Source organism: Schistocerca piceifrons, chromosome 1 (genome assembly GCF_021461385.2).
Source record: "Schistocerca piceifrons isolate TAMUIC-IGC-003096 chromosome 1, iqSchPice1.1, whole genome shotgun sequence".
NCBI classification, from domain to species: domain Eukaryota; kingdom Metazoa; phylum Arthropoda; class Insecta; order Orthoptera; family Acrididae; genus Schistocerca; species Schistocerca piceifrons.
This window is the reverse complement of record NC_060138.1, coordinates 1,106,523,407-1,106,539,275: the sequence shown is the minus strand read 5'-3', so window position 1 is coordinate 1,106,539,275 and position 15,869 is coordinate 1,106,523,407. Positions and strand designations below refer to the sequence as shown.

The window sequence follows — 15,869 nt, the reverse complement described above, 5'->3', positions numbered from 1 at the left end:
ACGTATGTTAATTTTTCCTGAATTTTAACCTACGAAAGGAAAAGTAATTAAAGTTCTGAAAATAAAAATCCGAACTAATTGATTTAATATATTGAGAACTCTGTGATGATTTCAAATGGTAACAAAAGACAACCTGTAATCGTTCCTAACTGAATTTCTCACCCTGAGAGTCGGTTTGGTGGGTTTTAGGTAATTTTCTGAATCTCTGAAACTATTGTATGTACAGCTTTGAAATTTGGAGGTCTTCTTCTGAATAACAAAAAATAGTATACAAAGTTTGAAAACAAGCGGTTAATATTTAATATGTTTTATTTAGATTCGTAGGGGGTATGAATATACGGTCGTTCTGACACAGAAGCCCGTTCTCGTGCTGGCTAACATCGACTGATGTGCTATGAGTCATGGCTAAGACACAAGTTTGCAGTCTCCTGTATATTCACCGGGCTCCACGTCTAGGTATCTTACTGCAGTAAATGTTATCCCTTAATAACTCGCGACGTCACAAGCTTTACATACGACATGACATTGTGGTTCTATTTTTACATACTAGAGTAATTAATAACCAAGATTTATTAATTGTAAACCTTGTTTTACATATATTACCACTACGCATTTCCAGAACGTTCAGTCTGGGTTCCTGAGAAATGTTAAAACACGCGAAGATGTACGAATCCTACGACTTATCTACATCTACATCTACATCCATACTCCGCAAGCCACCTGACGGTGTGTGGCGGAGGGCACCTTGAGTACCTCTATCGGTTCTCCCTTCTATTCCAGTCTCGTATTGTTCGTGGAAAGAATGATTGTCGGTTTGCCTCTGTGTGGGCTCTAATCTCTCTCATTTTATCATGGTCTCTTCGCGAGATATACGTAGGAGGGAGCAATATAATGCTTGACTCCTCGGTGAAGGTATGTTCTCGAAACTTCAACAAAAGCCCGTACCGAGCTACTCAGCGTCTCTCTGGAGTTTATCTATCATCTCCGTAACGCTTTCGCGATTACTAAATGATCCTGTAACGAAGCGCGCTGCTCTCCGTTTGATCTTCTCTACCTCTTCTGTCAACCCTATCTGGTACGGATCCCACACTGGTGACCAGTATTCAAGCAGTGGGCGAACAAAAGAACTGTAACCTACTTCCTTTGTTTTCGGATTGCATTTCCTTAGGATCCTTCCAAAGAATCTCAGTCTGGCATCTGCTTTACTGACGATCAACTTCGTATGATCATTCCATTTTAAATCACTCCTAATGCATTCTCCCAGATAATTTATGGAATTAGCTACTTCCAGTTGCTGACCTGCTATATTGTAGCTAAATGATAAGGGATCTTTCTTTCTGTGTATTCGCAGCACATTACACTTGTCTACATTGAGATTCAATTGCCATTCCCTGCACCATGCGTCAATTCGCTGCAGATCCTCCTGCGTTTCAGTACAATTTTCCATTGTTACAACCTCTCGATGTACCACAGCATCATCCGCAAAAAGCCTGAGTGAACTTCCGATCTTATCCATAAGGTCATTTATGTATATTGTGAATAGCAACGGTCCTACGACACTCCTCTGCGGCACACCTGAAATCACTCTTACTTCGGAATACTTCTCTCCATTGAGAATGACATGCTGCGTTCTGTTATCTAGGAACTCTTCAATCCAATCACACAATTGGTCTGATAGCCCACATGCTCTTACTTTGTTCATTAAACGACTGTGGGGAACTGTATCGAACGCCTTGCGGAAGTCAAGAAACACGGCATCTACCTGGGAACCCGTGTCTATGGCCCTCTGAGTCTCGTGGACGAATAGCGCGATCTGGGTTTCACACGATCGTCTTTTTCGAAACCCATGCTGATTCCTACAGAGTAGATTATCTTAGAAGACAGACGGAAAGAAAGGCAAAAATACATTTATGGGATTGGTAAATTTAAAGAAAGCCTTTGCCAAAGCCGATGTAGTACTTTCTAAAGGTAGCAGGAATAAAACACAGGGAGTGTGAGGTTATCTTGAAGAGAAATCAGACCGCGGTTGAAAGAGTCGAAGCACGTCAAAGAAGACGGTTTTTTGAGAATGGAGTGAGAGAGGTTTGTAGCTTGCTCCGTTATTATTTATCTCTACAGTGAGCAAGCTTTACAAGAAACGAAGGAGAAATTTGAAAAGGAAAATATCAGCAAGAAGAAATAAAAGCACATTTTTACAATTTTCTGCACAAGCGACATATCATTTGGCGCCCCCCGTCCTTCAGCCCCTCCCTTCTCATACGTTAATTCCCTTTTCTTGGGCTCTTAAAATAAATCGAAATCTAGTGATTGTGGGAATTGGTTGTTTACTCTTTTGAAATAAGTGTTGCATGTCCTTTCGTCTGTAACTTAAAAAAGTTTCTGAACATTACCCCGGTGTTGTATTTTTCTAACTTCAATAAAACTGTCTTCACTGATTATCCAAAAGTATTACAACAGTCCACTGCGAAATTTACGACAGGCGTTCAATAAGTATTGCAAAACATGTTTTTTTCTGGAAGCAGGTTGGTTTTATCCAGGATTCAAATATACCATTTTATTCGCCAATATTTCGTCTACAAAATCCTATATTTTAACAAAATCTCCGTTTTATGCGACACCCTAACGCCACCTTACTGCTAAGGCCTGTGTGCTTTAATGGCACCACTACACTGGTCGACGTCGGAGCCAAAGTCTCACTGCACCAATGACCTCCCCATCAACTCTTGCGGAGCGCATCCTTCACTGGGCCAAACAGATGGAATGTGCGAGATCTGGGCTGTAGGGTGGATGAGGAAGAACAGTCCAGTGAAGTTTGTGAGCTCCTCTCGGGTGTGCAGACTTGGGCGAGGCCTTTGCGCTGTCATGGATGAGGAGAAGTTCGTTTCAATTTTTATGGTGGCGAATGCGCTAAAATCGCTTCTTTAATTTTCCGTGTATAGCACGGTATACTTCAGAGTTGTCGCTGCACCATGAGGGAGGACATCAAACAAGACAACTCCTTCAGAGTGCCAGACGATATTCGCCATCACTTTACTGGCTGAGAGAGCTACTTTTAACTTTTTCTGATGTGGCACTGACAGCTAAATCTTTAAATTCTTTCTGCGTGGTATTGTAATAACGTTCCACAGCAAATTTTCGGTACCCGTCGCTTATGTGACTGCATAATACGTACTGAGAGTTCTCATCTCTCGCTTCCATTTTTCCTACTCATTTTTGAAAGGTTTGAGACGATAGGTCGCTAGATAGCCTCTTTTTGGACAAATGGCTTCTGGATCTGTGAGTTTCCTTCATACCACAAACAAACAGCTAACGGTAAACGGCGCTGACACAACGATTCTGCCGATATGAAGATATTTGTGCCGACCGAAAAATGCCACACAGCAATACTGAATGAAATGTCGCGTTGTACCGATTGCTTCCGGGTAGGAACGAGCAAAGCTGAGAGAGGCCGAGCCTTGACCCATACGCGGCCCACATACACGTCCGCGAAACGTTTGCCATGCCGTGATCTGTCCTGGCTTCTATGCTTTCCTTACCACACCAAGTGCCCAAAATTTCAGCAGGGGACATTACGAGGGACGTTCAATAATACTGCAACACTTTTTTTTCTCGGGCAATTTCTGTTGAAAAAAGTGCGGAATATGTTGTGGGACATGGTGGAATATTCCTGCTTCAGGCTCTGTAGTTTCATGAAGTTCTGATAGGTGGCAGCGCTATACGTAGTCCTCAAAATAGCTTCTGCAACGAAGGTGCGTTCCAAGCAGAGAGCTGTCACTGGATTTCTTTTGGAGGAAAACCTGAACATCGCAGATATTCACAGCCGGTTGCAGAGACCTGGCAGTAAACAAAAGCAGGTGAGTAGTTGGGCGAGGCGTCTGCTATCGTCGCAACAAGTTCGCGCAAACCTGTACAGTCTCACACATGCCGGCTGGCCACACGCAGCTGTGGATTCCTGCTGTGTTGGAACGTGCGGACAGTCTCACTCGAGGTGACAGAGGATCACAATCAAACAATTCGCTGCAAAACTGGACGTCTCTGTTGGTAGCGCTGACACACTTGTCCACGAGTTGGGATACTAAGAGATGAGTGCCCGCTGAGTTCCTCGCCGCATAACATAAGACCGTAAAAAATAACGGAGGACATCTGTGCGGAACTGCTTGGGCGCTACGAGGCACAAAGGGACAATTTTTTGTCGAACATCGTCACAGTTTTCACCACTTCTAATCTGATACAAAACGGCAATACAAAATATTACAGTGACCGACAGACGGGTTTCATTGTTCTGTACATCAAGAAGCACTTTGTGCTACATTTGCTGGCGTGCAGTACATAAAGAAATTCGTGCTGTGAATAGCGAAATTTATGAAGTCGCGTGCATTATTTCTTTGTCAGCTGCAACAGTGTGGGGAGTTCATACATCACTGCAACGTACGTTGGTTAAGTCAACGGGCATATCTGTAAGGATGTTTCCATTTCAAACCCTCTATTGTTGAATTTATGGAGGAAGAAGGAGCGCAGGAATTAAAATTAGATCCTCCAGAATGGATTGCAGACCTCTCATTTTAAGTGAACCGAACTGCACACTGCGCTCCGTAAGGTGTGAAACAACGTCTTTCTGATTGGCTGGGGATGCATTTAAATAGAAAATCACGTTGTAGAAGGGACACATTCCGACAAACAGAGTCCATATTTTGTTAAAGAAAATACGAGGTTTGAAGAATTCCTTGTGGCTTTGAAAGACATACAAGAATAGTTTTCTAAATATTTTCATGACATTACCAATCTTAAGTTTCGATGCTAATTTCAAGATCATTTGCTGTTTCAGTTGAAAGCGCTCCCGTGCATGTACAGATGTAACTGACTGAAGTTTAAAGCATTCCAGTTTTAGTAACAAATCCTTTTACGTCAAAACTCTCCAGGACTTCTACATTGTTTTCCTCAGGCAGAGTTTCCAAGTCTTCATAATGAGGTTGCAAAAATGCTACAATATTTTGATCGACAAGTGTGAAAGAGCATTTTTAGATTATTAAATTAAATAAGTCACAATTAAGTGCCAACCTCTGTGCGAAAATCTGTGAAACGGTCTTCATCTGTTCGTATGCTGACAGTCTTCACCAGATAAAAATTATATAACGTCTTCAGCGAGCGAAAAAATAATTAAACAATACTGAAAATTTGTTTTGTTTGTCATCTACACTGATGACAAATGCGAAATACAAAAGCAAACTTTATGCAGTGTGACTGCACTGCCATTTAAAAGCGGCGCGTTTGTTGTTGCCTCGTGTTTCCGCTCCTCGTGCACAGACAGTGGGGCGTGGGGTGGGAAGTGTGCAGCGAGGCTGAGCGCTACGGCACCTGTGCCAGGGTACGGCTCGCAAGGCAGATTCCTAGCCTCCCCTGATATAAGTGAAGCAGAGACGAATGGGGAATCATTTTAACGACAATACAGGCCGCAAACACCTAATACGGAGTACAGATGGAGTTTCTAAAAATTACTCCTTGTTTGATGATTTAAATGTCCAAGTTTGAACTGGACATATTCTTCATCTTGTAATTGTCCAGGGGAATAGCAGTGGCTGACAGGATTCCTGGAGCTATGTGCACTATTATCTGGCAAGTGTTTAGTTTTTTAATCTCTTTTTATTTATTTGTTGGTACTGAATTTCGACCTGCTGCCTAGGAACTACTGCAGATCGTGTTACAGTCATTACTAGAAATATTTAACTGGTTTCATATGTATTGTACTCAGCAAAATATGGATAGTATCATTCATTGTTATGCTAATTCATGAACTACAACTACATTTCTTATGGTAATAGGCATAGGTTAGTGTCCAGAAAACATATTAGTGTTTTAGTATATTACAGCTAAGAAATACACTACGTATAAAATAACCTATCTTAATATTATTCAATTGTATAATCTTGGTTATACACGGTGTAAAAAAACTATGTATGTAAAATTTAGGGTGTTCAGAGAGGATGTTTCATGTGATGAAAACGTCACAAGTGCACCGGTAGCAATTGATGAAGATTTAGATGCCATTGATGTCCAGAAACGGTGGTCAAAAAGCGTGTGATGAATACTTGTTCAGAGATGTCGCTAAAATGTCGTCTGTTTACATAACACTCAACCGGCATCTGCATGCTAATACTTTTCTAACACCGGCCGGAGTGGCCGAGCGGTTCTAGGCGCTACAGTCCGGAACCGCGCGACCGCTACGGTCGCAGGTTCGAATGCTGCCTCGGGCATGGATGTGTGTGATGTCCTTAGATTAGTTAGGTTTAAGTAGTTCTAAGTTCTAGGGGACTGATGACCTCAGAAGTTAAGCCCCATAGTGCTCAGAGCCATTTGAACCAACTTGTCTAACATGCCCAAGAGAACATGTCTCATCCAAACGAACAACCAGCTCTTGTGTAGTGTCTACCCGTGCCTTTATTGATGAGAATTTAATCTGGAAAAATGAATTTTTGGAACTCCTAAAACAACTTCAGACAAATTTGCACTTTTCTCCTCTCAGGAACTAGGTGAGGTGCTGTCCTCATCATCATTTCTTCATCGACACGCAAATTGCCCATTGTAGCATCAACTGAAAAGACTTCCCGAGGTGGGGACTCCCGGCCATCAGTGCCATATAGTCTCCCAACACACGTCCTACTAGCCTAGTATTACATTGTTGGTAGCATTATCCTATGGTGTCCACCCACCATTAACATTTCTAATAGGCTCCGTGACAGTTGCAGAGTACATGGACGAGGTCCTGCAAGCTGTCGCTCTGCTGTTCATGAACGCCCATGCCTATGCCCTATTCCAACAGCACAACTCCTGTCCTTATGCCACTGCAATCTCCCAAGCTTGCCTCGTAGCTGTGAATACTTTGCTGTGGCCAGCCACATCGCCCAATATCTCACCAATCGAGAATGTCTGGGATGCCACGGATCATGTCTTCAGAAGTCCATCTCAATGCACCAGTCTGTAAGATCTGTGCGTTCAGCTGCAAATGGCATGAGATAAAGTATCACAACGTCCAAGACCTGTGCAACTACATACTGCATGTCTTGATGCATGTATTCTCAACCACGCAGCCCGACGCCATAATAGAACATACGTTTTGTGGCCGTGTAGCACAGGATCAACATTAATAATACCGGTAAACTTCAGAGGCGGATTCCTGACTGAAAATGGAGGAAAAACATGAATCCGGAAATGCATTGTTGGCACAGTAGGTGGTGCTACCGAATGGACCACGTGCTGCGTGTGGATTGTCTGTTGCAGGCTGTGTGATTCACGCAGTATGGTCGAGTATTCATGTCGGAAACAAGCCGAATGGTGGTTGTGTATGGACAAGCAAATGGAATGAGAGCCAACACAAGTATCCTCACAGACACCAATCACATCACATAACATTTCAAGTCCTTTTTGGGGGTTTGTGTGATCATGGGTCCTTTCAGACAGACCAACATGCAGGGAAGTGGCGGACTTTGCTGACACCAGATTTGGAGGACCAGGTTCGTCTTGGCTTGTTCCCAATATGAATACCGGATCATTCTGCTGCTTACAGTATGCGTCAATCACACAGCCTGCAACACACAAGGAACACTTGTTCAGCGGAACTTTTATTCGTCAACGCCATCTACCATGCCAGCAACAGACTTGCGGACACATGTTCATAGGTTCTTTGTATCACCATTCCAGTCAGGAATCTGTCCCTGCAGTTTTTCGTTTTTATTAATATTCAGCCTGTACGTTGGACCTTCCTAGTTGGTGTAATTGTTTCATATGTGTGGAAACATCTACCTGCCTGCCATCGATGATCGCAATCCGCCTTGTCCTGGGTGCAGCTCTTATTGTGATAATGAGTGTACATTTATGATACTGGATAAAAAATTACCATTTAATTTTTAGTTTTATTATGCCACATTTCTATGTTTACGTGACTATATCCCTCACACACAAGCAGCTTGAAAAGGTATACAAATGTTACTCATCACTCACTCAGTTTTATCTCCTAACTGGGTGACTTGGACTCAGTATCAAACCATAGTAGCCATTGTATGTTGGACTGTCGCGGTCAGCTGAGAGACGATCAGATGAGGATATGTACATCTAGTACAGAGCCAGGAATCTCCACTTATTATTTAGTGCTGATGGTAACCGGAGTACTGTGCTGCATTGTTGGCTGTTTCCCTGCGCAGAGCCAACGAGTGGCATGCCGCCGCGGCTGACTCAGCGGTCCGTGACGTCACTCACAGTGGAGCAGGGCCGCGACGTGACGATGGGCTGCGCCGCCCAGGGGAACCCGCCGCCCACCTTCACGTGAGTACACATTCATAGTGGCGTCGCTGGCGTCTATTCTCTCTCTGCTCTCCTTTACGAATTTCGCCCTAGCTGCTTATTTGACATTGTCTGGTAATCCAGATGTTCAGTTAGAGGGAAGAATCAAATATATCTACAGATCAGTATGTATTTTATTTACTGGTTATTTAGAAGTACATGTACAGTAAGCGAATTAAATAATATTTTACGAATTCTGTGTGGTATCGTTGTTGATGCCATCAAACCCAAGACTGGTTTGATACAGTTTTCCATACTAGTCTTTATTTGCAAATCTTTTCATGTCTGCACAGTTGCCAACCCCTCTGTCTACTTCCTTACGTATACTACAAAAGCCACAGTATAGTTCATGTTGGAGGATGCTTCACACGAATATTAACGATTTGTCTTATTACATTCCCTTAATGAGCGACGTAAGAATGAGAGTCTTGATACGTCAGTGACATCTATATCTGTAACTATATCTGTACTAATAATAAAACTGTACAACCGTCGTGTCTGCACATTGAAAGTATTTGCGAAAAGTTGGCTACTGGTGATGTAGGGCGTATAAAAGACTAGAATAAGATTTTTTTAAAGAAAACTTTATAAGTGTATTTGTCGGTTTGAGCATGTTAATCTCCAAAACTATTAGATGAATTTTCTTGGCGTTTTCACAGGTTTGGCCGGCCGATGAGGCCGAGCGGTTCTAAGCACTACAGTCTGGAACCGAGGTTAGAATCCTGCCTCGGGCATGGATCTGTGCGATGTCCTTAGGTTAGTTAGGTTTAAGTAGTTCTAAGTTCTAGAGGACTGATGACCTCAGAAGTTAAGTCCCATAGTGCTCAGAGCCATTTGCCATTTTCACAGGTAACTTGAGCATAGCGCAGGGCAACACATAGACTTTGTTTACTCATAAGCGGATAACGGAGAAAATATATCGTAATTTGAAGTCTTACAAGTCTGCTCAGCTTAGTACTTCGAATGTCTGCCTCAGTGACACGATCATCATGGCATAGTTCGCCAAAGAACCAATAGGCAGCACTGTACGTTTTTTCATCTCTATACGATAGTGCTTTGCAGTGCGATTCACTAGTGCACAATAACAGTTGCACATTTTTCTTAGAACACATGTTCTCTAAATGTACCCAAAAGTTTTTTGTGAGAATTACATTGTCTTTCTTCTAAGAGTTTCTGTTACACTTTCATGCTGGCTATACTGCTCTGTTACGATCCTAGAGTGCGTCTCCGAATTTTTTCGATGTCTGTTGCTGGTCCTACTATCGAGGTCTCCAAATGCTGGAGCAGTAGAACTGCACACACTAGAGTCTTGGAGGTACAGAACATGCATTGCGGTTTCCTAGAATCCTTACATCTGTCTTCCATTTACCTTCACCAATGCCGATTTTACGTAGGCCTTATCACTCCTATTGATATTGGCTCCGAGTATTACCCCCAAATACTTAATACGAGGACATGCCTTGGATATTCACCACTTGGGTTGTAATGGGATACTACCAGATTATTTCTCTTCGTTACAGGCATTATCTTGCCTTTCTCCACATTCAGGGAGGACTACCAATGAATACACCTGGTGGCCATTTCGCACAAGTCTTTCTGCATTTCCTTTAAATCGTCCAACGATGATGCTTTCCCACACATCACAGCATCGTCAGCAAATAATCCTACACTGCTGTTAATCCTGTTTGATAAATGGTACACGTATACTGAATTCCTCTTATACTTGCATTCCGCGCATCCGATATTTATTTCGTTTCTTTCGCCCATTTGTTGTATACTATGACATACCGAACACAAATAATCAAATATTCTACTAGCCAGTTACATATCTGTCAACATACTCTGTATGACCATGGTACGTCATCGAATGCCTTTCGAAAATTTGTTATGATGGGATATACCTCTTTACCTGCTTCTCTTGTTTACAAGCAGAGTGAGTAAAGCAAGTTTTGTATCAGTTTCAACCTGTTTACTGTATGCAAGTCTTGTCCTACCTCTGCAGCTTTGACTCCCTGCTCTTTATTGACACATTAAACATAGTATGATTTTTCATAATGTGTCCTCCTTTTAGCCGGTTTTTGCCATAAAGCTTTTTCCCTTCTATTACACAATGCCATTATTTATTAGCTACTCGATCTACCGATATAATCTCTAAGTTTCTTCTGTAGCACCACATTTCGAAAGCTTATACTCTATTGTCACCTAGAATGTTTATCGCCCATGTTTTGTTTCCAGACAAGGCTAGAGTCCGGAAAAGACTTCATAATGCAGAAATTTATATTGAAAGTGAACAGATTTAATTTTCCAGGAAAACTTCTGATGTTATTTCCAAACTGCATTTTTTTACTTCTGCCGTCGTCAATTATTTTACTCGCCATATATCAAATTTTGTCTTCTCCTTCGACCATCACTCTGCACGACTACACGCCATCATTCTTGTTTTATTTATATTTATGATCACCTTACGGACTTCTGTGATGTACTATATACGCATACTGAAGCGACGAGCCGGCCGCGGTGGTCTAGCGGTTCTAGGCGCGCAGTCCGGAACCGCGCGACTGCTACGGTCGCAGGTTCGAATCCTGCCTCAGGCATGGATGTGTGTGATGTCCTTAGGTTAGTTAGGTTTAAGTAGTTCTAAGTTCTAGGGGACTGATGACCACAGTAGTTAAGTCCCATAGTGCTCAGAGCCATTTGAACCATTTTTTGAAGCGACGAATGAAAATGTGTACCAACGCCGGGATCGGGTCCCAGGTCTCCTACGCACTAGGCAGATGCACTAACCACTACGCTATCCTGGCACAGTGAATTTGCAGAAATGCACGGACAACCACGGCACGCCCGTCTGCTATTCCAGTACGCTTGCAATGCCGTTCGAGTTTAAAGGAAATACCAAGAGCGCTCAAGCGAAAATGGGAATTTGGAATGAGGATGAAAGCATGCTAGGGTAGTTCGTGCAGTTACTCAGAGCAACTGTGCCAGGACAGCATCTGCTAGGTTAGCGCATCTGCCCCCCCCCCCCCCCCCCCCCCAAACAGGCGACCTGGCTTCGAATACTTGCCTTAGCTAATTTTCATTCTTAACTTTAGTTTACATGTCATAGATGTTTGAGGCTTGAATAGATCTCTGAAACCATACATTTTGATTCACAAACTTCCTATAAACTCACTAAATCATTAATTTTCTTACTGTGTGAACGAAAATAGGCGGACGTGTGTGCGTCTCAAGATATCTGAGGATTTCTGTAGCAACTAAACGTACTTCTCTGAATAAATGTATCAGTATAAGACAGTGAACGGTTTCTCAGTACTTAAAGAACGGGAAAAAGTTTCGTAACCTCTCCACAAGGATTTACAGACTTCTTTTCAACTAAACTTGGGACTGCCACATGGCCTGTCGCCAGTTAGTGTAGCGACATCAAAAACTGTGGATCTGACACGAATATTGTGGGCGAAGGAACTGATGATCGTCTTAGGAGAGTGCAGAAGTGGCGGGGTTCTAATGCACTTATCAGCCGTGCAGTCTCATAGGTTCGATTCGGAGGTGGATCAGTATTGTTTTGGGGCGATATCTTGTACAGTTGTCGGGTGTCAGATGCCTTTCATCGCTAACGAGGATAATTTGAGGCCTATGTAGTATCGCTGTAGGGCCATCCCGCCCACTCAGAGCTACAGCTACAGGTTCAACTTTCAAGATGATAATGCACTAGCACATAACATTGTGGAGACCATCCTCCGGGAGGAAGAAATGAACCAAATGATACGGCATGCTTTATTTGATGACATGACCTCCATTGAGCGTGCCTTGGTCAAGCTGAAACTTGGCATGTAAACGTCCTGAAACGCTGGAAGACCTCCAGGATGTCGCCTTCGAAGAGTGGGATAGCGTCAATAGCAAGTCTCGACCATGTAGAATGCAAACTAGTATATACGGGATGTCCCTCCTTAGAATTTTCAGGAGCATTTTCTTTGTGTTTCTCTAGATATTTGAAATGTCGTTTTTGCAGTGTTTACCTGGAGTCAGCCCAAGCAAATACTGCTCATCACATCTTTCATGTGATACCCACAGACGACGGAAAACGTCTGTTCGTTTCGTTCACAAAAATTACGTGCCCATTCAATAACACGTATTAGAAGCGACAGTAAAACATGATGAGCAACCATTACTCCAACAGTGACTGGTGTGCCACCTTGGCACGGTCTGTGGAATACTGTTTATTCTTCGTATTTTACTGTCCCTGTTAACAAATACCGAAAAAACCAATATCGCATTAGATTAATTTTTGGCCGCTCTATGGAATGAGCACATAAATTCCACTTTAAAAATAGTTTTGCTTGTAACAGGAAAAAAGCCGGCACTGGGCATCATACGAAAGACGTGATGACCAGTGTTTGATTGGGCTGACTCCAGTTACACGTTGCGAAAACTAAATAGCACACATATTCCAAAACATAAGAGAAATCTCACGACTCCCAGGAGAGACACCCGTTATATATAATTAGCCGCGCAGTAGCCACGCGGTCTACGGCGCCTTGCCACGGTTCGCGCGGCTGCTCCCGTCGGAGGATCGAGTCGTCCCTGTGTTGTCCTTAGAGTAAGTTAGTTTACGTTAGATTAAGTAGTGTGTAAGCCTAGTGACCGATGACCTCAGCAGTTTGGTCCCATAGGAACCTACCACAAGTTTCCAAATTTATATACAGTCTGAACCAGAACTCCACCGAGAAACTTTCAGAGATTGTTCAGGGACACCTTATGAGCATTTTGCTGTGAGGAGTCCACAGAGTCTAGCGGTTCGTTACAGAATTATTCTTTCGTTTCTTCCCCCAAATAACTTTGTGTCTTACAAAGTGGCTTTTAACACGTCCTGCTTCATCAAAATTGGTCAGTGGAGTTCAGCACCATACTATTGTACAAGAACATAATCCAATTACTGCAATTAATAAATTATGAGAGATTGTTACTTATTGAATGAAAACTATAGAGAATGCATTTCTTTTCCTGTATTTTAGTGAACTTCGTACACTTACAATTCTGTCGCTTGATAGACGGCAACGACAATGAAGTTTACCTCCTTTTCCAAAAACAAAATATTTCTATTCTTCACTTCCAGAAAATTTGTATACATAAATGTTTGGCCACTCTTACACATTCTTTACTCGGTTTTATCACTAAAATATCAGTTTTCATTAAATGTAACAATACGTTCTGAGCGACGGCCTAGCAACACGTCCTCTTCCCACAAGATACAAATTAACAGTTCTCTCTCTTTTTTTAATAAATCAATTGTCTTTTTTTCGGAGTCCATACTCAAACATTCACAACTACTATCGTCGAGGAGATTGCGCGCTGAAGAGTTTCCTGCTGTCCGGCTGCGCTTCACTTCACTTCAAGTGCTTTTTGAATCAAATTTACATTTACGGTATTTACATACATTACTGAGCTCCTCAGAATAAAATCAGACACAAATTGGTTTAAAAAAAAGGCAGTGAGGCTCACATAACATTACATTGCCTCCAATTGAAGCATGACAGTTTCCGAAGTAATATCATGTGTTTCACTTCTAATCTTTACAATACAGCTAAGAGAATCAATACATTTGACAGGTAATAACATTACAGTCTGTATTGCACTGCAAACAGTGTACACGCCGACGGTAAGCGCTGTGTTTCCAAGATATCTGCGGATTCTTGTAGCAACTAAAGTACCTCTCTGAATAAATGTGTGTGAATCACTATGAGAAGGTGAACGGTTTTTCAGTACTGTGACAACAGTAATGCCCCTCTTACTTGGTTGTCCTCTAGTCTACATTCAGTACTGCTCAGTTCTGTCTACCAATTTCCTTATCGGGTGTGTTAGTTGCGCGTTAAAAGTGATACACAGAAGTACTATGAACAGGCTTACAAGCAAAAAGTTAGTTGTGTACGGGTTCACTGAATGCAATGAAATATCAGCACAACGACGCTATGCTAAGCTGTTCCTGCACCGACGGAAACCACAACACAGTACTTATGCATCTGTACATAGGCGCCTATGACAAACAGGGTCCTTCCGTGCTAGGTATCCTAGAATCCTCGGTATGGAAGAGTATGATTGGTGACAACCCTGCCTGTAGTAGCTGGTGCGTTGCACGAACTCTGAACACAAGTTGGCTCAAATGGCTCTGAGCACTATGGGACTCAACATCTGAGGTCATCAGTCCCCTAGAACTGAGAACTACTTAAACCTCACTAACCTAAGGACACCACACACATCCATGCCCGAGGCAGGATTCGAACCTGCGACCGTAGCGGTCTCGCGGTTCCAGCTGAAGCGCCTAGAACCGCACAGCCACACGGAACACAAGTTAACCAACTGTTTAAACAGTCTTATATGAACAATCACTTCATACGTATCATCCGCGGACGTCCTATTTCGAATGGCGTTTCAAAATTGATTCCAACAACTACGTACAGAAAACCCCAATTTTCCTGCTTTCCTTTCAGACGAGGCTGTGTACAGGGAAGGACATGTTCAACAGTAGGAACAGCCAGGTATGGGATGACGAAAATCCAAACGCACTAGTGTGTCTATACTATCAATATAAATATGCAGTGAAAGTATAGGCTGATATAGTCAAGGACTCACTGAGTGGACCTCACCTACTTGTTGGTGCACTGAACAGAGTCCTGTACAAAACGTTCCTTCAGTATGTCCTCCCACAGTTCATAGAAGATGTGCCTCTGAGAATCCGCCAGGTTACGTGGTTTCAGCAAGACGGGACGCCGGCACACTTTGCACCCGATTCTAGAGACCATTCTGAAGTACAATTGGGACGACAGCGTGTTGGCCGCAGTGGTCCTGTTCCACGGCCAGCTCGGACACCAGACACGACGACGATTGACTTCTTCTTGTGCGGATATGTGTAGAGCACAGTTTACGAGATGCCTTTCGATACATGTACGGACCTGGTTGCTATGATTATCGCAGCCAAAGAAGTAGTACGACAAACTTCTGGAATTGTTGAGCGTGTAGAATCGATGGTGCGTCGCTGTACACACTGCCTTGATCACGATGGTCGAAATTTCGGATGATACCTGTAAGGAACATTACTGCATTTGTTACGTGCTGTACTGTACAGCGACAGACAGACTGAACACACTGTGATAACAGTGTACGTGTTGTTGCATTGCTCTGTATTGTGTGTTGTACGATTTGGTTATTGCATATTACAGGTATCCGCACTCTTGTGAAGGTATTTTCGCAGAAACAAGGGTGACTGGGATAGCAAACCGAATAAATCATAAATACATTATTACTCTGTCACGAGCCGTTCGAGACCGTCGCCACTTATAGCAGACTACTCAGAACGTCTTCCTCAACAATCTATGAAACTTTGTCGGTGGAGTATAATGCTAGAGGAACATTTCGTATCTGTATAACAATAGTGAACGTAAGTAGTTAATAAACGAAGTTTGAAAGTAGACCTTAGGATATGTTATTGTAAGAAATAGAATAAATTGATTAAAATCATCGAACGAGTTAGCATTGTGTAATTA

At 42.7% G+C, this 15,869-nt stretch overlaps 1 protein-coding gene across 1 annotated transcript in view; it reads left to right on the top strand.

Annotated features, from left to right (window-relative positions):
* The first annotated feature begins 8,233 nt into the window (after positions 1-8,233).
* Positions 8,234-15,869, top strand: part of LOC124777987 (Down syndrome cell adhesion molecule-like protein Dscam2) — a 481,000-nt gene continuing 473,364 nt past the window's right edge. Inside the window, exon 1 of the mRNA XM_047253558.1 lies at positions 8,234-8,316. Within this exon, the coding sequence (XP_047109514.1) occupies positions 8,276-8,316 (41 nt within the window). The 5' untranslated portion in view covers positions 8,234-8,275. The remainder of the gene's footprint in view (positions 8,317-15,869) is intronic.